At 31.9% G+C, this 25498-nt stretch overlaps 2 protein-coding genes across 2 annotated transcripts in view; one reads left to right on the forward strand and one right to left on the reverse strand.

The window, feature by feature from the left end:
* Positions 1-14204: 14204 nt before the first annotated feature.
* LOC141479855 (rhomboid-related protein 3-like) overlaps positions 14205-25498 on the reverse strand; it is a 38709-nt gene continuing 27415 nt past the window's right edge. Inside the window, exon 6 of the transcript XR_012468152.1 lies at positions 14205-14343. The gene's annotated coding sequence lies outside the window, so the exon portion shown is untranslated. The remainder of the gene's footprint in view (positions 14344-25498) is intronic.
* Positions 14672-24425, forward strand: LOC141486987 (rhomboid-related protein 2-like). The gene is made up of 5 exons (XM_074185592.1): positions 14672-15300; positions 15352-15563; positions 15768-16037; positions 19054-19267; positions 22512-24425. The coding sequence occupies exons 1-5, from the start codon at positions 15244-15246 to the stop codon at positions 22821-22823; spliced, it is 1065 nt and encodes a 354-aa protein (XP_074041693.1). The 5' UTR covers positions 14672-15243; the 3' UTR covers positions 22824-24425.

The raw sequence follows: 25498 nt of genomic DNA on the forward strand, positions 1-25498 counted from the left end.
TCTGAGAAAAATAATATGTCATTTTCCAATAATTTTTTGAAATATCTCTGTTAATAAGCTTTGTGCGTTCACGAAATTTTCACTAAAATGTCGGGAAATACTCTACAATGATATTCCAAGACTCAAATGAATTTGAAGTGCCGTAGGAAAATGTCTGAGAAAAATAATATGTCATTTTCCAATAATTTTTTGAAATATCTCTGTTAATAAGCTTTGTGCGTTCACGAAATTTTCACTAAAATGTCGGGAAATACTCTACAATGATATTCCAAGACTCAAATGAATTTGAAGTGCCGTAGGAAAATGTCTGAGAAAAATAATATGTCATTTTCCAATAATTTTTTGAAATATCTCTGTTAATAAGCTTTGTGCGTTCACGAAATTTTCACTAAAATGTCGAGAACTACTCTATAAAGATATTCCAAGACTCAAATGAATTTGAAGTGCCGTAGGAAAATGTCTGAGGAAAATAATATGGGTGGTACCCCCTACTCAGCCGCTAATTTTTAATGAGATAAACTCTCATTAAATACTACCGTTGCCCAACAAGAACCACGAGGAGGTGTAGGGGTATCTCTTGTCAAAGGATGTGGAAAGGTAGGATCGGGATTCAAAAATAATATAACATTGTGTCGATTGTGAGGAATCATGATTAAATAAAAAAAATGGATAATGATGGAAGGGATAGAAAATAGCAATGAAAACTATCCACCTTCAACAATTTGGATAAAAAAGTATTTGTCTTAGTGAAACTGTATAGTTAAAGTGAGGAACAATTATAATAAAAAATCTAAGGAATTTGAACTCATTCTTCACAGATATTGACATTTCCATTCTATATAATTACAAATGGATAGTGAATGTGAGAGGGCAAAAGACCAAAATGTGTTCATGAAAAAATGTGTCCTCTCAGTCTTCTTTTGACATAGTTCTGTAAAAATCTGTTCATCAAATTCATTTAGGTTGGATAGTTTCCAATGTAACGCAACAGTCATAAATTTCTGAAAAAAATGTTCAAAATGGTTAAATAGATGATGATATAAATAAGTAACAAACAAAGTATTCAACATGAATAAAACTGAAATAACATTTTGTCTAAAACAAAAACTTAAAAAAACATTCTACAAAACAATAACACAAATAAAATATTCAACATGAAAAAAAAATAAATAACGTTTCTGTTAAAATAAACAAATAAATATATAATTTCAGATATCATTTTGATTCTGTCAATATTTGGAACACAACGGGCATATATCGAATGTGTATTGAAACGAGTTCAAATTAGTTTCAGAAAAGACACATTTCACATGACTGATCCTGTGACAGCTACTACATTTTACGTTACGTAATGACTCATTAATTTCAATTCCGCAGAACAAACATTTCCGAGACATATTATCAGAATAACTAATTATAATGTTTTTCAATCCTTGTCTATAATTCTTTATATCAATATTATTACTCAAACTTTCCCTATTTACAATTTTATTGAAGAAATATATTATAAAAACTCCACAATTGTAACCATCGACTTGTTTATCATGGTCCTTAATTTCAATTGACCAATTTGAAATATCTATATCACATTTATTGATTTCATTATAATATTCTACAAAATTTATAAAATATCCTAGATATTTAGATGTTTCACTACTTGTACTCTTGAATGGATTCATAAAACAAAAATTCTTGCATTTAATATCGACAATTGCTAAACAGAAATGATGCAAGTGAGATTGGTCTTTAGTGTCTGAGAAATTTTGAAGTATAGGAAATACTATAAGGTCTTTTTCAAATGAGAAATTAACAAGTGAAGGGTGATTCTCGCCCTGACCATATAAAAAAATTCTTGTAGAAAGCATACATGTAACGATTTGAAACTTTGCTGCTGTATTGAATATATTTAGACATATATCTACGATAAAATTTGTCAACCAAAGCTTTCCGGATAATATATTAAAGTCTTCATTACAAATTTCAGTTACATCACACCTAAATTTTGAAAAATATGAAATGTAGTATCTTTTTCCAATATCTCCATAATATTCCGGATCGGATACTAAACCATTTGGTAAAATTGATAAATCTCTTTCTGGTCTCCATTTTATAAAGCTAGGAGTAGGTGTTGCATTTGAAATACTAGGTAACATTATGAAATAAAAAAATCTACGTAATTTTGAAAACATCCGGCTCCAACAAATTTTATCCCTAAAAACGCGCATTAATTTAATTCCCTTAAATGTCCAAATTATAAAATCGCACCAATCTCTATCTGTGATTTCCAGAAGACCTTGAACTTGATAATAATAAATGTGATTTTTAGAAATGTTGTCAGTTTGTTTATCATAATATTTAATCAGTCCCTCAGAACATGCTTCATTTGGATTCAGATTTCTACAGGAATATGGACATTTAACTTCAATTAGACCATCATTCGAAACTAATCCATCTGGTGATCCAGCAATAAATTGGTACATTTTGTGAATTTTTAAACCAGACTTGTTGCATTTCCTATTAGTTAATAGTTCATATTGGGTAATAGCTTTTTTCTCATTGTTTATACCATGTTTTATTGGAGAAGAATTGATATCAGTCGTATTCAAAATTCGATTTAAAATTGTAATCAAACTATTGTCACTTTTGCTGTTAAATATACTTCCAAAATATGATGCAGTTACGCGTTTGCGTCTTTCCTGAAACCAAATATGGGAGAGTCTTTGATCTCTGGTCTCTACATCAATCTGATCTAATTGCTCGTTAGATTTTTTGAAATTTTGATTGAAAAATGAATTACAAATGCTGTATAGTGAAAAGTAATTGATGTTCGGAGTATCTTCAAGATTTTCACTGATTTTCGTCGATAAATTGAAAAATTGATTATCTGCAGTTAAAGGTTCACAAAATTTACAAAAAAAATTACCGCTCAAACTCGTATCTAAGTCATCAATACACATTAGATGTACCCACCCGTTGCATGTATCAAATTGTACCCAATCAGCTTCAAATTCTAATTTACCTAGTTTACAATAAATACATAAATTTGGATCAGTGCCTTTAGTTAACTGAAATGATTGGGAAGTTTTCAGTGCATGTTTAAGTGATGTTCCCAAAAAATTGTTATGTAGAACCTTTTCTTTCTTTTTCCATATTTCTTGTGAAGCAAGACCGTCATCACGTATCTCAACTAGATCGTGTCTACAACATTTTGTTTTGGGGATTTTGAACTTTATTTCTTTAAGTATGAATAAAATATATTTTCTAAGCTTCCTAACTATCCGACTACTCCTTTGGCGCATAATTCCTTTTGCAAGTATATTTTTAACTAAACCAAACCATCGTTCTACTGGAGCATTACTCAGCCTTTCTTTATTCATCAACAGAATGCCACTCCATAGGGGAACAAATGGCATATAGTGTTTAAAAAAAAAATTAAAAAACTCCTTATGTTTATATTCATTTTTAGGAAAGTTATCATCAGAACCCAAGGTGCAAGTAAGACAAAGTTGTTTGAAAAATTGGCAATAATTAGTTGACTCAAAGTTTCCTAGGCTATCTTTATCAAAGTCAAAAACAAAATGATCTTTATTCTGTTCTTCAGTGAAATTATCCAAAGAACAAGAAATTTTCAATAAATTCTGAAAAGCATTTTTAAAAATTGCAGTTTTAGTATCAGAGTTGGTTACAATATAAATATTTCTGAACCATGCACAAAAAATTTTCCAATCATTGATATTATATGCTGAGGCTAAAATTTCTTTCATGTGACGTTTAACTACATTATCTTGATAATAATTATCAACATCTCGGGCCATCAATTTAAACATGTGAAAACAGCATATGTGCAATTGAATTTTATTTGAAGGAAATTCATCATTGTTATATATACAGTGAAATGTCATATTGATGTATTCCTTCAATTCTAAACTATTGAAACAAAGTGAAACAGCATTCAGGATTGCAAAACTAAAATCAGTGACCACTTTTCGAAACGCAGGCCATTTCTTATGAACTGTACAGAAAGAACGATACTTTAAAAGCCAAGCACCTATGCTACCAGCATCATGTTCACTAGATATCATTTCTATTACAGCACACAGTCTGTTAGATTCTGTCTGTATAACCCCAGCATAATAATATACTTTGTTACCCTTATTTCCAGGACGTCGTACTATGCTTCCAGTAGCATCAAGGTGTAAAACTGTGTCTTGTGATAGAAGTGCGAGTTGTTCAACACTGTAGAGATAAATATGAAGAGGAATTCCCACAAATTTAATATAATTGGAATGTTCTTTCTGCATTTTAATCATATCAAAAATATCATCATTATGTCGATCATTTTTTGCAAATGCCTCTGAACGTACTTTTCTATAAACTGAATCAGATTTTACCTCATCTAAATTGAACTTCTTTAAAGATTCATGATCCAAATTCAAGACATCATTTTGTCGTTGTTCTAAAGCCCTAACATTCAACATTTCCTTTTTAACTATTTTTCGTTTCACTCCCCTTAGCTGTGTTGCTAGATTACTAAAATGATTAAAGTCTTTACTGCTACTAAATACTTCAACTTTATGTTCTGCATAATGACCATTTGAAATATGTCTAATATACAAAATGAATTTTTTACACAAAGTGTGTGCACAATACGCATATAATTTCAATGAATCAGATTTCTTTAAATACCGATTATGTTTAAAATATAATCTGCAAGTATTATTTACTAATTTGACTTTCTCACTGAGCAAAAAAGCATACTTTTCTTTCAATAATTTTCTATTTTTGCAAATACTGGAGAATTCTACATCTGTTAAGAAAAAAAAACCTTCATTATAAATACAGTTCTTATAAGTTGTAGGCTCAGATTTATTATCTTTAATATTTTTAGTACCCTTTGGTATCATTTCAACATCAATTTTTAATATTTTCTCAGAAATATTCTTTAATTCCGGAGATATAGTGAAGAAATCGGAACTGATTTCTTTATTTCCTTGCTTATATGTATTTGAAGATATTTCTTGATCATAGGGGCAATGAGTTAAGTTAGAATTAGACTGATTATTAGAATTTTTAGGTTTGACATTTGATTGATTTGAAGAAATACTACTATCAAATGATGTAATATTATCAATTGGAGCATTTGGAGTGGAATGTACTAACTTTACTGAACTATGAGCAGAACTATTGTTTTCAATAATTGTGGACAAATCGTAATCTGTTGGTAATTTAGTTTCGTACTTTGAAACAATTTTGAAATCAAAATGATCAATATTTCGTCTTACAAAATAACAAAGATTTTTACGGTTCTTTTCACTATTTTTCAAATTCATCAGTTTACACAGGTCAGAATATTTTGAATTATCTGGATAATAACATTCGGATAAAAGACTTTCCCTGGACATTTCATTTTGTACAATAATTTCATTGAGAATATGAAAATCAATCCTTCTAGAAAATGTTCTTGTGATATTATCATTTGCAATGGGTACATGACTGAAGTGGTTACAATTTAATAGTTCATTTATCTTGCCTGTGTTACGAAGAAGAGCTTGATAAACTTTGGTACGCGTTCTGAATGTATTCGTTGAAAAAATATATAAAGCAGATTCTCTGATAATTTCGTCATTAATTCGAAGATTTTGTAAATTTTGAAAAGACAAATGTGGGTAATGCTTATTGAGGAATTCAGATAACTTTATAACTGGAAACTTAGTAGGTCTTCCCGACATTTTGAGAGCTGATTAGGCACCAATGTATAACTAACTAGAATATTTACCATTCAAACCTATGCATTCCTGGAATGGCGAGAATTCTCTCTGGGGAAACGAAATACTCAAAATGATAACATATTTGATTTGAGCTTCCCTCCAAATACTTAACCTATACTGCCTCTTCTTTTTATTGGCAGTATTGGTACCGGTTCGGTTAGCCCATGGCTACAAGTTAACCTGCTTGACCAAAACATTTTGAGATATTGCCCTCGAAGTTATAGTGATAACTTGGTTGTTCAACTTACTCGGTAGGGTTCCAAGGAAGGAAACGTTATTGCCAAAATTTGGATAAAGAATATTTTGCATGAAGATTTCCACTATGAAAAGTTGCACGAGCAACAACTGACATCTACTGTGGACCGAATAGAATTCGCAGACAACAAATAATAAAATTCATTACGAAAAAAAATAAATTTTGGAAAATGAAATTTCAAATTTTATCTGTCTGTACTTTTCGTACAGACAGTAGATGTCAACTATTATAAGTTCTAAGTTCAAAAAGCAAAAAAGATCGCATCGCGATTTGTTGGTGTCTAATTTGCTCTTTCACTTATATGACAAATGTCAAATCTAATGTCAATCAGTGACAGCAAATATTTTTCGGTTTTTTTCCTTTCCTCTCCACGAACACAACATTTCAATATTGTAGCTATCACACTGTACATACAGTAAAGTCGACCTAATAAATTGAGTCACTTTCCATCGAATTCACTATAATAATCACAAGAATAAAAAGGTCACGAACGCCTATGTATGCAGTTGCATTTGTAATGACGTCGACAGAAAGTGAAAATTTCGCAAATTTTTTACTGAACCAATCTCAAATTATTATTTCCAAACTAATCAATGACTATTATTCATATTCCCAATAGATAGATAGATAGATTTATTGATCTCTTCGAATCATTTACATGACATAGACTTTGGATGTCAAAACGAGCGCATGCGCCTTGAGACACCTTATAAATGAACATACCCTTTGCAATTTTTCTGCGAATAAAATAGCTACCCAGTATGTCACAAGAAAGTTCAAATATTTCCACTTCAGACAAACCATGAAAGCACGGTTCAGATAAGATTTTAATTTTTGTTATATGATCTGCTTTTCCCTAACCTGAAACTATAGTTTTTTTGTGTTATTGTTTTTATCACTTTAGTATTTTTTATTAACGGCAAGAAAAAGAAACATTTGTAGTGTTTGGAAACGGAAAGCCCCAGGAGATTACTATATAACCTCGTTAGGGAGATGAAGATCTATGATGCCAATAAATAGACAACAACTGCTTTACTGTTTGATTTTATAAAAAACGAAAGACAAACGTTTAACGACTTTAACGTCTAACATCGTTGCGTCTAACTCGAGAACCATGTTCGGATACGGAATTTTCTAGTTTATTCGTGAAAATGAGAAAAAACAAACGTTCAACTCCAAAAATTAAAAATGACATGTAACGATGATTAATTGTTAACAGCACTTTTTTGCCGCATGATTATGAACGTTCATGCGGCGATTTTTTTGCGATTCGCAGAAAAATTGCGAATATTGGCGAGGGTTTGAACGAGCCCTTATTCCCGCTGATCGTTACCATCATATTGCTGAGATATTCCTTTCGCAAATATTTTAGGATATGCGGGTACATGTACACGATATCATGTACACGGGGTAAATTCTGTTGATTCCATAAATTAATATGTCATTCCTTGTCAAACTAGCAGAGGATGGCAGGCACATGCGCAAAACTGAGTGCGAATTTTGAAATGTGATACATGACATATTATTTTTCTCAGACATTTTCCTACGGCACTTCAAATTCATTTGAGTCTTGGAATATCATTGTAGAGTATTTCCCGACATTTTAGTGAAAATTTCGTGAACGCACAAAGCTTATTAACAGAGATATTTCAAAAAATTATTGGAAAATGACATATCATTTTTCTCAGACATTTTCCTACGGCACTTCGAATTCATTTGAGTCTTGAAATATCTTCATAGAGTAGTTCTCGATATTTTAGTGAAAATTTCGTGAACGCACAAAGCTTATTAACAGAGATATTTCAAAAAATTATTGGAAAATGACATATTATTTTTCTCAGACATTTTCCTACGGCACTTCAAATTCATTTGAGTCTTGGAATATCATTGTAGAGTATTTCCCGACATTTTAGTGAAAATTTCGTGAACGCACAAAGCTTATTAACAGAGATATTTCAAAAAATTATTGGAAAATGACATATCATTTTTCTCAGACATTTTCCTACGGCACTTCAAATTCATTTGAGTCTTGAAATATCTTCATAGAGTAGTTCTCGATATTTTAGTGAAAATTTCGTGAACGCACAAAGCTTATTAACAGAGATATTTCAAAAAATTATTGGAAAATGACATATTATTTTTCTCAGACATTTTCCTACGGCACTTCAAATTCATTTGAGTCTTGGAATATCATTGTAGAGTATTTCCCGACATTTTAGTGAAAATTTCGTGAACGCACAAAGCTTATTAACAGAGATATTTCAAAAAATTATTGGAAAATGACATATCATTTTTCTCAGACATTTTCCTACGGCACTTCAAATTCATTTGAGTCTTGAAATATCTTTATAGAGTAGTTCTCGATATTTTAGTGAAAATTTCGTGAACGCACAAAGCTTATTAACAGAGATATTTCAAAAAATTATTGGAAAATGACATATTATTTTTCTCAGACATTTTCCTACGGCACTTCAAATTCATTTGAGTCTTGGAATATCATTGTAGAGTATTTCCCGACATTTTAGTGAAAATTTCGTGAACGCACAAAGCTTATTAACAGAGATATTTCAAAAAATTATTGGAAAATGACATATCATTTTTCTCAGACATTTTCCTACGGCACTTCAAATTCATTTGAGTCTTGAAATATCTTTATAGAGTAGTTCTCGATATTTTAGTGAAAATTTCGTGAACGCACAAAGCTTATTAACAGAGATATTTCAAAAAATTATTGGAAAATGACATATTATTTTTCTCAGACATTTTCCTACGGCACTTCAAATTCATTTGAGTCTTGGAATATCATTGTAGAGTATTTCCCGACATTTTAGTGAAAATTTCGTGAACGCACAAAGCTTATTAACAGAGATATTTCAAAAAATTATTGGAAAATGACATATCATTTTTCTCAGACATTTTCCTACGGCACTTCAAATTCATTTGAGTCTTGAAATATCTTCATAGAGTAGTTCTCGATATTTTAGTGAAAATTTCGTGAACGCACAAAGCTTATTAACAGAGATATTTCAAAAAATTATTGGAAAATGACATATTATTTTTCTCAGACATTTTCCTACGGCACTTCAAATTCATTTGAGTCTTGAAATATCTTTATAGAGTAGTTCTCGATATTTTAGTGAAAATTTCGTGAACGCACAAAGCTTATTAACAGAGATATTTCAAAAAATTATTGGAAAATGACATATTATTTTTCTCAGACATTTTCCTACGGCACTTCAAATTCATTTGAGTCTTGGAATATCATTGTAGAGTATTTCCCGACATTTTAGTGAAAATTTCGTGAACGCACAAAGCTTATTAACAGAGATATTTCAAAAAATTATTGGAAAATGACATATCATTTTTCTCAGACATTTTCCTACGGCACTTCGAATTCATTTGAGTCTTGAAATATCTTCATAGAGTAGTTCTCGATATTTTAGTGAAAATTTCGTGAACGCACAAAGCTTATTAACAGAGATATTTCAAAAAATTATTGGAAAATGACATATTATTTTTCTCAGACATTTTCCTACGGCACTTCAAATTCATTTGAGTCTTGGAATATCATTGTAGAGTATTTCCCGACATTTTAGTGAAAATTTCGTGAACGCACAAAGCTTATTAACAGAGATATTTCAAAAAATTATTGGAAAATGACATATCATTTTTCTCAGACATTTTCCTACGGCACTTCGAATTCATTTGAGTCTTGAAATATCTTCATAGAGTAGTTCTCGATATTTTAGTGAAAATTTCGTGAACGCACAAAGCTTATTAACAGAGATATTTCAAAAAATTATTGGAAAATGACATATTATTTTTCTCAGACATTTTCCTACGGCACTTCAAATTCATTTGAGTCTTGGAATATCATTGTAGAGTATTTCCCGACATTTTAGTGAAAATTTCGTGAACGCACAAAGCTTATTAACAGAGATATTTCAAAAAATTATTGGAAAATGACATATCATTTTTCTCAGACATTTTCCTACGGCACTTCAAATTCATTTGAGTCTTGAAATATCTTCATAGAGTAGTTCTCGATATTTTAGTGAAAATTTCGTGAACGCACAAAGCTTATTAACAGAGATATTTCAAAAAATTATTGGAAAATGACATATTATTTTTCTCAGACATTTTCCTACGGCACTTCAAATTCATTTGAGTCTTGGAATATCATTGTAGAGTATTTCCCGACATTTTAGTGAAAATTTCGTGAACGCACAAAGCTTATTAACAGAGATATTTCAAAAAATTATTGGAAAATGACATATCATTTTTCTCAGACATTTTCCTACGGCACTTCAAATTCATTTGAGTCTTGAAATATCTTTATAGAGTAGTTCTCGATATTTTAGTGAAAATTTCGTGAACGCACAAAGCTTATTAACAGAGATATTTCAAAAAATTATTGGAAAATGACATATTATTTTTCTCAGACATTTTCCTACGGCACTTCAAATTCATTTGAGTCTTGGAATATCATTGTAGAGTATTTCCCGACATTTTAGTGAAAATTTCGTGAACGCACAAAGCTTATTAACAGAGATATTTCAAAAAATTATTGGAAAATGACATATCATTTTTCTCAGACATTTTCCTACGGCACTTCAAATTCATTTGAGTCTTGAAATATCTTCATAGAGTAGTTCTCGATATTTTAGTGAAAATTTCGTGAACGCACAAAGCTTATTAACAGAGATATTTCAAAAAATTATTGGAAAATGACATATTATTTTTCTCAGACATTTTCCTACGGCACTTCAAATTCATTTGAGTCTTGAAATATCTTTATAGAGTAGTTCTCGATATTTTAGTGAAAATTTCGTGAACGCACAAAGCTTATTAACAGAGATATTTCAAAAAATTATTGGAAAATGACATATTATTTTTCTCAGACATTTTCCTACGGCACTTCAAATTCATTTGATGTTGTAATTGTTATCTATCAATTATTTTCTATATTTCAGTGAAAAATTCATCAACGATCGTCTACTATTAACGGAGATATGAGAAAAAATATGTCAAAAATATCAGTTTTAATTTTTTCCACTCTCAAATATTCTGCAAAGTTTTTTCAAGAAAATAACAGATATTGATATATTACAAATGTTTCGTTTCTATTACATTTAGGACACCCTAAAATCTACTCAAACTATTTTTTTCATAATATGTTACAATCTGGGGTATACAAAAGCGTGGCTAGGAATTATGTGAAACTTGGCAACAGTGGACGAATATTCTCCTCTATCCCGATGTCGATGGTCTACACGTCAAAAAGCGTGGCTGAAAAAGCGTGGATAACTTCACACAAATTGATAAAGGTGGGTAAAGTTCTTCCCATCCATAATAAGGAAAATCGTGACATAATTTCTAACTATGATACCGAAGTAAGTTATTTGAATAAGTTGCTTAGAAATCTATTTTGACCCTTCAAACCGAATTTCAATGCAAAATTCGTTTTTTTTTTTGAAAATTTTTATATTCAAGTGCGCCTGTACGAAAAATCAAATATCTGCTTTCAAAAATGACTGAAATACTGGAGCGTCTTCATTTTAAGTGTCACACTGTATATTTTCAATAACTTTTGAATACTCACTTTTAGACCGCCTGTCATGTTTTCTTGATACTAACAGAATAATTTTGGAAAATTAACATGTCTTCAGACTGGGAAAGTTAACAACATCGCTTCTATAGCGAAATCATGCGCCTTATCGATGCTCTCTTCGTTATCTTGTTTAAGTCAGATTCATGGGCCTAGGGCCCCTTATCCTTTCGGCTGTTTGAGTTTTTCTTAGGTTCCTGTGGCGGGGCGGCAAGGGATTGCATGGCCCTCTATCGACTTCTTTTGGCTCTTTGTCCTGTGTGTAGAAGTCGCAGCGTACTTCTTTGGCTTTGCGGCCGTTTAGGCACCTGTTTCTTGTTTTATTTTCCGGCAAGCATGGATTGCAGTACCTGAAACTTCACTAGAAGCGCCTGCAGCTGCCCTAAGGCCGTTGGGAGACAGGCGTTCTCTAACGATGAGACGGCCCTCTCATAGGAGACGTCGCTCCTGATTGAGTTTCTTCCGACAGGCCTTGGGTTTGTGGTCTGTCTGTTTTCGTTCGGCCTATCTGAGGCCCTTTTTATTTTCAGGGCGTTCTGGGCACGCATGGAAGCTCGCTGGGTGCTCTCCCTTGCAGTTAAAGCATCGCAAGGGCGAGTTTTTAGGTCTTTTGCATTCCTTGGTCATGTGCCGTCCGGCACATCTAACGCAGGCTGGAACTGCTTTACAGTTACGTTGCGTGTGACCGAACTTTTGGCATCTGTAACATTGCCCTGCTCGGTTTCTCGGCTTCTGTGTTTCGGTGCTTACACGCACGTTTTAAATTTCGGTGATCTCATATATTTTGTTTTGACTCCTTGGAACTAAAACAAGCACGAACGGTATCGGTACCTTTTGTTAGCTTTACTCAGACGGGCTATGGAAAGGATCTTAAATCCTTTGCCTTGGAGTTCAGTCTTGATGTCGTAACTCTCTATGGATTACGGGTCCCCGCGAAAAACTACTCTGAGTGGTTTTTCGCTTTTCATTATATAGGTGTGGTAGGGTATTTTCTCTTGATCGGAGATCCGAGTAATTATTTTATAATCATCTGTATTTTTAAGGTGGACTTCAATTCCATCTGTTGTGTTCACCTCCCGCAATATGGAGATGTTTTGCGCAGCAGCAATCGTGTTAAAAGCTTTCCACTTTTCTTTTGCGCGGATAGTTATGGGTGGAGGCTTATCCGCTTTTATGCGTGTTTCTGCCCGGTCATTTTTCGAGGCGTCTGTTACTAGTTCTTCGTCGCCTACTTCCATTGAGTCAGGTGACGGGACTTCTGTTTCCTCTATATTTGCTGACTCAGTTTTCTGAGTGGGCTTTTGAATTTGATATTCCAGTGCCACGCCCGGCTTTTGTGATAAGGTGGGTGTAGTTTTATTTGATTTTGGCTTATTGGTCCATTTAGTCTGGGAAAAACCGGGTTTTAACTGTTTGATTTGTTGAGCCGTTTCTGGCTCTTTTTTCCTCTCTTTTGGGACCTTTGCCGCTTGGCTTTTTTCGCCCGACATAATATCGTCGCTGTCCAGATCGCTGATGTCAGAGTCGGAGTCGATAAGACGATGAATTAGAGGTTTTTTGTTTCTCAAATTCAAGTCCATTCTCTTTGCAAATAATTTATATGCTTCCACTAGTTCGGTACTACTTATTTCATAGTATTCTATAATTGTTGATATTATAGCCAGACCTGCTTCTTTTGGCTTTTTACGAACTTTCGTAAAATTGAAAATCGTTTCTATAACTTGTTCCATCTCGAAAGATGCTACACTTCGAAATTAGCACAACGAAAATTAGTCAACTTGTCAACTTGACAGCTGTCTGACGTTTAAAAAATATTTAAAAAATTTAAAAAATAAAAATAAATTAAAAAAAATGAAAGTATATAAAAAAAAAATTTAAAAATATCGATTCTGGCGAGTACCCTGTTGAGATTATTTGTAGTCTCAACATGGCATTCGACTGCGTGGTCATGATAGTTTGATATTATGGATTACAAACTTTTACAAAATCGCAAACAGTATGTAGGTATATGTTTGAGAAAAGAAGAATGCAATGAGTTGAGGGTTACGAATTCTACCTTGGCTGGAATTAAAATAAGTGTTCCACAGGGTTCTGCTTTGGGTTCTGTGTTATTTCTGCTATATATTAATAATATTGAAAAACTATGTGAAAATGTTCATGTTACAATGCATGCAGATTGCAGATGATATCTGTGTCAGATCATTCTGATGAAACGCTTGAAACACGCTGTAATGAACTAATCCGATCTTTGACAACGTCAACATATGACAACTAACTATTTTTCAATGTGGATAGAATGATACTTCAGGTATATCTAAATGAATTAATTTATATAAAAATTAATAGGTAACTCTCTTTCAATGAACTGTCATCCTTTTAAAAATGGTAGTCCACTAAAGTCGAATGTTGGATGAGTCAAGAATTAACGAGATACTATCTTTAATCGGGCAATTCTCAAGTGTGCAAGTCATTTATGCCTAGCTTTTTGGTACAGACCATTATCATCATTCAGTGATGGAATTTTTACTCGCACGATGAATAGTAGGCAACTGCATGGAAACTAAACAACATATACTAATAATAATTATAATTATAATACGTCTTCGTTTACCATAAAAAGAACGATTAAACATACAAAAAGAAGAAAACAACAACATTATTTATAAAGGTGAATAGGCGAAGTATCAGCCAAGGCTGCTTCTCAATTCAATCTGAAAATAGCAATAATTAAATAAGAATAGGTAACGAAAAAGTCTAGGTAACAATAATATTGTGATGAAAAAATCAAGTTAATGCAACTGCTGGGACGAACAAGAAACTAGACAATTAAGAAAGTATTTTTTGTAGTTTTCAATTGTATACGATTGAAACTCATAGAGTAGTTGTTTATGTTTGGGTGCATTATACGAGAAGCAGCAGGTGAAGATGGAAGATTTGTGTTTGGGGATGATTAAAACAGAGCTGTTCCGTGTGGTGAAACTGTTATTTGTTGAGAATGTTCTAAGCTTCTTCAGTGAGTAATCAAAAGTTTATCTGGTGTTGATGACATAATGACTCAATACTTGACACTGACAAATTCCAGCATCCCACCAGTGTTCTGGAACCTTTTTCAAAAATCTGGTGAAATATAATTTCGAAAGAAGATTTGGATGTTTCCTTCAGTTCCACTTTCAAGTAAGATTAAACGAAATCTCCGATTTTTCCCCCGTTTGCACCTGATTTTAAAAAAAGGTCCTTAATTAAATATCTAATTCAAATATTTGAAACATGTCATTTGCCAATTCCTGGTAACTTTTGGAACGTATCTAAACGATAGATGTGTCACTTGTCACATAAAACAATAACTAACCTCAGAGTAATAAATAACTAACGTGACAAAGTGACTAACAATAATGACATGACACACAAATTGAAAACAAACTTACCTACTGATAATTATTCCTAACTGTAAATAACTAAAATTGAAGATAACGTAACTGCTTCGAAAGTTTTGTTTTGTCTAATCAGCAACCTAAACATACCATTGTTTTGACTATAATGTAAAAAGTAATGAGTTTTCCTTACTCACATTAAAAAGCTGCCAATTCACAGTTGAGACTGATAAACATACAATGTCTGTTCAAATTCCCCTTAAGACCAAAGATTTTTATAAAAGCATCTTCAATAAGGTAGTATAACTTTATATTGTTGACTGATAACCTTAATAATTTATTTTGAAGTATGATAGAAACAGAGATGGCTTTATTAGCATAAATGAGCTGAATGATATCATTGAAAGTCGTGAGTATGAAGAAGATATACCTCCTTATTGTGTGAAGAAAATCCTTGAGCTGCATGATCTTGATGGAGATCGAAAATTGAACTTTGAGGAATTCTATGAAATGATAAATAATCCTGATTTGCAGTATGTTTTTGGACACTACTTAAATAGGTGAGAGCTTGGTATGTTACATGCACATTTTGCTTTGTATATTGAAGGATCACACCTTGTCAATGGCTTTGTTCATGTCGACAGTTTCAATCTTTTTAAGTACGGGATTGAAACTACTCTTATCATTAGACCGAAATTACTTTTATAATTCGATTGAAATGTTGATTAAACAATTGAACTAAACGTTGAATGGATATATTGCAGATATATTAGTTGGATCATCCCTCGTAAACAACACCCAACAACAAGAACTGTAACTGATGGATTATATGAAGAAGAGTATTCGTGTTACCCTCCGGCAGTTGGCATGGTTATCCTTTCTCTAGTACAAATTATATTATTCTGCATTGACGAAGCTACTGAGTACAATTCTACTAAAAGTGCATCAGGTCCTTGTGCAACTATATTTATTTATGAACCTCGTCGTAGAAGAGAAATTTGGAGATATGTTACTTACATGTTTGTTCACATCGGGTAAGTATTTTGTTTTATAATTTGAATTTTGATTTGAAAATATTCAAGGCTATGCAAATTCAAAGTTGCCAATTTATGGGTTCTATTGAATGATGCCAAAAATCGCTTCTTCATTTTCGAAAATATTAGAAATTTATTGACACTTTGCCATAACAACTTTCACCTTACTGTCAGTATGTGATTACAAATTTTTTATAAGAATGGTCACCTTCAACTTTGAAATTTTGAACACGAAATGTATTTTTTGTGGATATATTTTGATTACTCAAGTTCATATAATATTCTTAAATTGAAGTGCTTGTGTTTTGTCCTTAAAAATAGATGATAAGTTTTTTAATTAATTCCTAATGGAAGCATCCATGTCTTTATGCTGTACAGCTAATTATCAAAAACTTCTAGAGATTATGGCATTTTCTATTTTTATAAAATAATTGAAAAATTTACATATATGATATATGTACTATAACTATCAGCTAGATGTAAGGAAAAAATATTAAAAAAGGCAAAAATAAGCCAATCAATTACAATCTTATCACAGTCTTTTCAAATGATTCCAAAAAAACATTGAAAAGTTCTAAATCCACATGGTAAGTGTTTTTAAGTCTCAGAATTCTACCTATAGACTCATTCTGACCATAGTTGTTATGATGAAAGGGTACTTTGAAGATTTGTCTATTTAATAATTGATAATTTTGTGAATTAGTGTAAGATCTGATTCTAATCTTCTATGAGCCAGAGTATTCAAGTTGAGAATGTCCACTATACTTTTATAGTCATATTCACTAATATGATATCCCAGTTTATATTAGCAGAGTACCTTTAAAACTTGTTTTGAACACTTACAAGCACATCAATATCTTCATTATATGAGGGGCACCAAATTGTATTCGATAATTTATCTAAAAAATGGAACAATATATGATGTTTGAAGAAGAGAGATATTCCTCTGCAGATCTAAGAGTGAAACCTAACATTTTGGTGCTTTAAAAGTAACATTTGCAATATGAGGTTTGAATGGTATTTTTGGGTCAAGATTTATTCCTAATTTTTTGATTGAATTTGTTGTTTCCAGTTTCGATTGTTTGATGCTACATGGACTATTTATGAGATTTTTGACATGGAAAAAGGGAAATTTATGACATCTATATTTGATTGCAGTAAGGTTATATCCCACCAGCATACAAAGTTAGATAAATCGTACTATAATGATTCAGTATCAGATGAGTAATGAATAACTTTGAACATCTTCAGATCAACAGCAAACAGAAGAAATTCACTCTAAATAATAACATCATTCAAGTTATTTACAAACAGTTTGAAAAGTAATGGTCCTAGCTGAGGTCCCTGCGGTACACCAGATGGAAGTGTGATTGAGAAAGATATTAAGTTACCATATTTCACATATTGGACTCGGCAGACAAGATAATTTTCAATCTATATCAGAATGGGGTCCTGAATACCCAAAGCGTTTAGTTTATGCAATAATAGATTGTGATTAACTCAGTAGAATGCCTTTGAAAAAATCTGTGTAAATAGAATCAACCTGGTGTCCATTTTTGAAGGCATTTATTATAAAATGTTCATAAATGAGCATATTTGTACTGGTAGATCTATCACGACTGAATCCATGTTTTTGATTTATGATAGATAGATAGATAGATAATTTTTATTCATCCATGAAGCTTCACACAGTGCAGTACAGTATTGAAACTTATCAGACTAGTCAATTACATATAACATGAACAAACACATAACATAAATGCATGGTTAATAGATTTACATATCAGAATTATCGATAGGAAAATTTAAAAACTCATCTACAGAATAAAACGCATGATTATTTAAAAAGTCATGGAATGTTGCTTTGAAAACTCCAAAATTTTTTATTTCACCAATTAATTTTACGCATTGGTTATAACATTTGATACCCAAATATTTCAAAGAGTTTTATGCTAGGCCTAGACAGGAAAACGGTGAACGTATTTCACTTGCATTGCGAGTGGTATACTCATGTAGAGTATTTCCTCTCACATGACTATGTTTTTCTTTTTTGATGTTGCTGGTTATTAAATATATATACATACAAGGCAAGGTCAGAATGGACAGTCTTTTAAATATTTGGATCAAATATTTGATTATATGTCTACAATCCAATGATAGCTTTTTTGTTATTGGACTATCTAATAATTTGGGCAATTCAGATTGATTGCAAACTGCTTGATACTTTTTAATGACATTGCGTGATCCACTTTTATAAATAGGTTTCAAAAAACTGTTTTTCCAATAATATGGAAAGATGAAAGATTTCAAAGAAAAGTTGAATATCATGTGAACGAGTTTCGTTTTATGATCACATTCTAATAGTACAATAAAAATTTCAATTACAACAGATTTCTAATATTTCTCTCTGACTGAAAATTTTAATTTTTTGTGGCTAGAGTTTTTTCAATAAGTATTTTTACCTGGGTATTTATGGCCTTTTGCAACTCCCTGTAATACATGTTTTGATGTACACCTTCAACATTTCTTTCCAATCTTCAAATTATGTCAGCAAAACAATGTATCAGAATACTGGTATATTAATAATATCGAGTTTCCCTCTAAGAGTATTTTATAAGACAGAAACCGATGCCTGAATGCACTGGACTTTTAACTTCTGATTTGTTGATAAGTTCAAACCATAGAGAGCTATGATTAAAACTTGTGATTTAAAATGTGATTAATATTTAAATTTATTAGATGTTATGGCTCTTGTTTGATTGTATGTGACAATATTGTTATTTTGATATTTTTACCTTAAGTATCAATAATATATGTAAGTTTAAACTAGTTTCTTTTTCGTTTGACCACAGATTGTTTTGAATAATAATTATCAAATAATAAAAGATACAGCAAAAAATTGAATTTTGAAAAATAGACAGCTTTCTCACAATTTAACATACTCTCTATCCCCTTCCATTTATGAGATACCTATACATAGACTCAAATTTGAATAGTATTATTTTGTTTGTTTCAGGGCATTCCATTTGGTTGTCAACTTATTAGTTCAAATTTTGCTTGGAATACCATTGGAGATGGTACATCAGTGGTGGCGAGTGTTAATAGTCTATTTGGCTGGTGTACTTGCTGGTTCCTTAGGAACATCTGTTGTTGATCCTACTGTCAAACTTGCTGGAGCAAGTGGTGGAGTTTACTCATTGGTGACAGCACATGTTGCCTCCATTATAATGGTAAGCGAAACTTATACGTGTGTTTGTTTGGAAGGTTTCCGCGGTCAGCAGTCTGATAATTGAAGTCCGAGTTGAACTGCCTCTGATGTTTCATAGTAGTTCAACGTTTTGGCTTCCAAGCCATTTTCAAGAAGCTATCACTATACTCAGGTAGTGACAAGCTGTTAGGGTTTTGTGACTTATCACCGTGGTCTCAATCTGCCTACTCCCCAGGTATGACTTGCTGGTCTTTGTAAGGACCCCAATCTGGACCCCAGTAGTGGCCCCATATAGAAGGAAACAATTAAATTCACTCCTGGTCAGCATCTTTGATGTATCGGGTCGAGATTTTATTTTTTGCTGGCATGTGACAGGAAGTAGGGCTAAGAGCTATCGTGCACCTCTGCAAGAGCTTCGATCAAAAAATATGTGACCACGATCTGACTTCATCATTGCTACGAGGAGCTCACAATAAATATCTCATATGATTGTGAACTGTTTAGGAATTGATAAAAAATAAGACAAGGTGGTGAAATAAACGTATATTTTGTAAAGTAATATTATACAATTTAGGTCAAAAACTTATGCTAGTCTATTCTGAAGATTTTTCAGAATGTTGAGTTTTTGATTTTTTTAACATTTGTTTTCAAATTTCTTTCGTCAAATTTCAAAGTATAGTAAATTCTTACCCTTGTGAACAATGAAAATAAATAATCCTAAGGAAAATTATCACAAGGGTGAGAAATGTTGATTTTTGTGCAATCATATGGCACATAAATTATGAAAATGAGGAAATTCTGTCTCTAGATGAATGATACTTTGTGAAAATGGATCTGGAGGCATATGTACATTTTCAAACTGTTTGGCTTCTGTATCACTGTATCCTTGAAATAATAATAATCTCTTTATTTACTCAGATTGATTTGTATAACCATAGGAGCAGAAGTACAAATGAAAAAGGGGAAAACGTCAATGTACAATATTGAAAAGAAATAAAACTATACGAAATAGATAATGTCACAAAGTTATAAATAAAAAAATGTGTAAAATATATATATATATATATATATATATATATATATATATATATATATATATATATATATATATATATATATATATCATATACATATATACAACGTTCACAGATGTATACCACATAAATATAATAATAAATAATTGTTTCCTATACACACATATAGTATTGGATTACAAATAAAAGTCATTAATACTGTAGCAGTTCTTTGACAGGAGAAGTTGCTTCAGTCTCGATTTAAAAATGTGTACATTTCAGAATTTCTGATATTGTCAGGAAGTGGTATTTCCACAAGTAATTCTCTGTTGACCAAAATAATTTTCCACACAGTCCTGATTTATATTCCTCGTCAATATGTAGGAGTGTCCTTCACTATGTAGGTTTTCTCAGAAATGCCGAAATTGTTATCTGCCACCCATCAATGAATCTTATTTATCCAGTCGTGTTTTTTTCCTTTTTTTGATATTACAGTTAATCTGGTGAAAAATATTTTCATTTCTTTCAGAAAATAAATTTGTTTTGATGTTCCAAAAAAGGTTTATTGAAATGTTTGACATCGACAAATTGATTTGAATTATAAATATCAAACACTCTATCCATTTTTTCTATGAATGTAGCCGTCCCTATTGCTGTTGATGGCATTTGATTGAAACTGGCATAAGTGTTCATTGCTGTAGCTACCGAATGACTGAAAACTTGAGTGGCTAATTTAACCTTCGTCCTTTGAAAGTTAGTTGAGAATGAATGAGAATCAGTAAGTTTGGGGGCTAGTTTACATTGCGTTTCCTTATCCAAGTTCTAAAGTTGCCCAAGATGACTTTTGTTCGTTTTGAATTCATCAAATTTCAAAAATCACTTTAATGAAATGAATAAAAATACTTTTGTCTAATTACTACTAGTTGATTTTATTTATACGACTGGCTTCAAGTTTGACCCCATTATCAAGTATAAAACTCTTGATCTAATTTTTGATAATTGCCTAACAGCTTCAAACAGAATACTTTTTATATCCAATATTGATGTGGATGAATTGGTAAAAAAGTATGCAGCAGTAGGCTCCAAAAACCGTTATTTGAATATACAATTGATACTTTGGTTTCGCAGAGATTTTAGTGGAAGTAATATTTTTCCTACAGATACATACCTACTAGCCAAATCAAAAAATGTGATCCAACAATTATTTTCCTTTGTGGATTTCCAGTGGAACTCCGATTGTTTTGTCATTTTATATCATTACTTGTGTGACATATTATTCGGAAAGTTCAATTTCATCAAACATAAATTTTTTCGTCAATTGGAAAAAAAAAAAAATAATGCCGACACCCTGCAAAAAGCTCGACACTTGTTCATTTTGAAACTAGACAAGAATTTTTCACAAATACAAAACCACCACTTACGACTCACTCTGTAATAATATTCCATGCCTCAACTTGGCTCGCTTGGTAAACCCATCAGATTCAATCGGTTGCACTGTAGGTTGGCTGAGCATAAAATTCGAGATGGAGAATCTTGACCCAAATATGGCGGAAAGTGAACTTACTTGTGTTTACTTCTATACGGTGGTCGTGGGAAGGGGATTGTGACTTCCAGAAGCGAGGTGTGCAATGTTGTGAGATGTACATCAGCCAAACCAACAGATGAGTATCCAACAGAGCTTACGAACATGAGCTTGTTGTCCCCAAATCAGATCCATCCCTCTTCAAACATAATCGTGAAACAGGCCACACAATAAGCTTCAAACTCTGCGACTCTGAATTATTTGATTATTTTTTAACTATTGTTGCATTGATCCTTGAAATTGTAAAGAGAACATCTTGACAATGAATATACGAGGTCTGTAAATTCTTTGATTCGTTTTTTTCTATAGCAGAAAATCGCCGAGGAACACTTGTAACTTTTTTGCCTTTCACCAACAAACCAAACGTGCTATACAGCTGAAACTGTGAACATATGTTCGAGACAAGTATACCAAATTTACGTGGCTTGCAAAATTTGAACATTCATCTTAATTTTTAGACAGACCTTGTGCCATAGTTGGATATGTTATCTTTGAAGGTATTTAATATTACAACTAGGTGTTGGAAGTTTTTGAATGATATGAATAAAAGAAAACAATCAATAGGTATTGGCTATCTACTATGTGAAAGTTCAAATCAAATAATTTGGTTATTTAAATATATTCATCTGAACGAATTGAAGATATCTCATTTAGCTGTTCATGTATTTCAGAACTGGAAAGAGATGTCATATCCAATAGCCCAGATGCTTGTTTTTATCATAGTAGCTGGCACAGATATTGGAACAGCTGTTTACAACCGATACGTCCTAGATATTGATGAACATATTGGATATGCTGCTCATATTGCAGGTGCTCTAGCAGGATTACTTGTAGGAATTAATGTTTTGAGGAATCTCAGTGTGACTAGAACTGAGCGGGTTATTTGGTGGTGTTCCATAGTGACATTTAGCCTTTTGATGGGAGCTTGTTTAGTTTGGAATTTAGCTGGGAAGAGCTATTTTCCGGAGGAAATATGGAATTAGCCAGAAACCTATGTATTCAGGCAATGTGAAGGCAGCGTATTCATATTTTTATAGGATCTTTAAATAATTATAACACTTTTCTATTTTAGGCTATAAAATTTCATTGACAATTTGATTTTATAAATTCAACAAAAATATTCAGCTAGAAGTAGACTGCAGAAAGTTCATTTTTGAAGGAAACTTCAATAAGTATTCCAAGTAAAACAGAGAAAAACAAGTAATTAATACTTGTTTGAGTTAGATGAATTCAATTAACAAACTATGAAAAATTATTATTATTATAGTATCGAAGTTTTTTAATATTATGAAAGTTAATGTCGAACATTTTATACCAGGACGAGTATATCCTTTGAATTTAGTTTATTTGGCAGCGAATCTCTAAAATTTTCTCAGGAACATTCAGAAAACTTAGTATCCAAGTATATTTTCACAGTAAACCTTGAACTTTTTTCAAGTTTTATAATAAAAAACTGCAGGGGTTATATTTTGGTTGTTTTTCGGGTTTTGCTGTGGTCTTTGGTTACAATCTCAAAACACTTCGACTGCAACAGTCATCTTCAGTAACATGGTAATCTTCAAAGTACTCTTCTTGACGTATCAAATGAAAGTCAGATGAAACTGAAGATGACTATCGCAGTTGCAGTTGAAACAATTGGAGATTGTAACCAAAGACCACGGCAAAACCTGAAAACCCACCAAAACACTGACGCCAGCCGTGAAAGCCTACATTTGTATGCAGGAGTTATTCTTGTTTCACCCATCAGTAATATACTAACTCAAATTGATTACTGTAATAGCTATTCATAACCTAGATACAAATTCAACATTTTGAGAAGTCATACCCTGAGAAGCATGTCAACATGTTTTGCAGTATTTATGAAAAAGAATAATTTAGAATAGTAATAACAGTCCTAAAGAAACTTGTTATTTTCTCGTGATTAACATAATGTATTCAATTTTTCCATTTTCATTACTATGAAGGTGAATATGAAGCCATTTTTTCAAAATTCAATTTTTTTTTGTTCAACATAACATATTTTAATCACTAACAGTATTTTTATAGTTATTGATAAGAAAATATTCTATTATTTATAGTATCTGACCAGAGCTATAGTTTTGATAATATGTCTATGTTTATTTCTTCTACAGGTAATACTTCCAAATTATTAGTTTAGTGGTTGACAATTTTGTGATATATTTTTTCATATTTGTACTGTTATATCTGATAGATTTTTACATTTCTTCAAAATGATGTGAAGATATACCCATAAGTTATACTTTATATGATGTTTTATAGGGAAATAAGTAAGGAATTCCATATTCATTCACCACCACTTAAGTGCAAAATATAAAAATTTAATAGTTAATTCGAAAGTTAATATTTTTATTAGAATAGTGAAGTGACTTTCATAATGAATCTCCTGTATAAAACACATTCTCACGAAAAGTTCTGTTTTTTGTATCGAGAGGTGAAAGAAACTTTAAAGTGTATTATTTTTTTGGTTGTGGTAGGAGTTAAAATTTTTTGTCCTATATTTATAAAAGTGTGTTAATGTTTTGTATGTTGTATATTTTAAGCAAATATATATTTTTGTACTCAAATGTTTTTCAATAACTTGAATTGTTGATTGAAACATAATTTTCTTTTGACCCTCTAACGGTTAGCGTTACCCACCTTTAATCTGTTTAAAAAAATTAATTTTTCCTGTAACCAGCTATCGCACCCCTACGAACGACCCTCAGAAGTCGAAACTTGTGCGGGCTAAGGATTAACGAGGTCTTACCTTTTAACGTGTGATTCCTACCACGGGTTGGACGATAGCAAGTGAAAATCGATCGTTCAGACTGGGGCTTGAACCACCGACCAACACGGCGGTCACTTCGAGTGAGTGAACAAAGCACCCACATCTAACCGCCTGGCTACCGACCAATGAAAATTCCAACTGGAATTTTTATCAAAGTGTATCAACATCTACAGATAATTTTAGTAAAACAGTTTGGCAGATCATTAATACTGAAACTGGTAGAAAAAATAAAATCTCAAACAATCTTGAAAACCTAACTGCAGATCAAATAATATGAATTCCACTTTGGAAAATGTATCTGAAACTGAGTCAGTTAATGTACTATATATAATGAAGCGAGCGTTTTCGACAGCTGGTAGTACTGTTATCTTCTAGGCACTCCTCAAACTGAACTTGTCATCCCGCCGTCTGCCTGTTTATACGGTCAGAGCGTCTTAACTCAGGTATTTCAGGTACTTTAGGTAAATTTGCCTGTATTTGTACTGCATCAGGTAATCTTCTTTGTGTTAGATCTCTAGGAATGTGTATGGTTTTGTTTAATATATATTCATACACATTCCTAGAGAAGATCTAACACAAAGAAGAGTACCTGATGCAGTACAAATACAGGCAAATTTACCTAAAGTACCTGAAATACCTGAGTCGAGACGCTCTGACCATATAAAGAGGCAGACGACGTGATGACAAGTTCATTTTGAGGAGTGCCTAGAAGATGATAGTACTACCAATGTCGAAAGCGCTCGCAGATAATTAATAGAAGATATAAAGCTTCAAATCTTTTTTGTAGAATTTAATATTGAAATACTCAAAATAAAGGAAAATTAGTTGCATCATTCAAAAAAATATAATAAATATATATATATATATATA

Source organism: Leptinotarsa decemlineata, unplaced genomic scaffold (genome assembly GCF_025532065.1).
Source record: "Leptinotarsa decemlineata unplaced genomic scaffold, Ldec_3_MD MMD2_tig00027589_RagTag, whole genome shotgun sequence".
Lineage (NCBI taxonomy): Eukaryota > Metazoa > Arthropoda > Insecta > Coleoptera > Chrysomelidae > Leptinotarsa > Leptinotarsa decemlineata.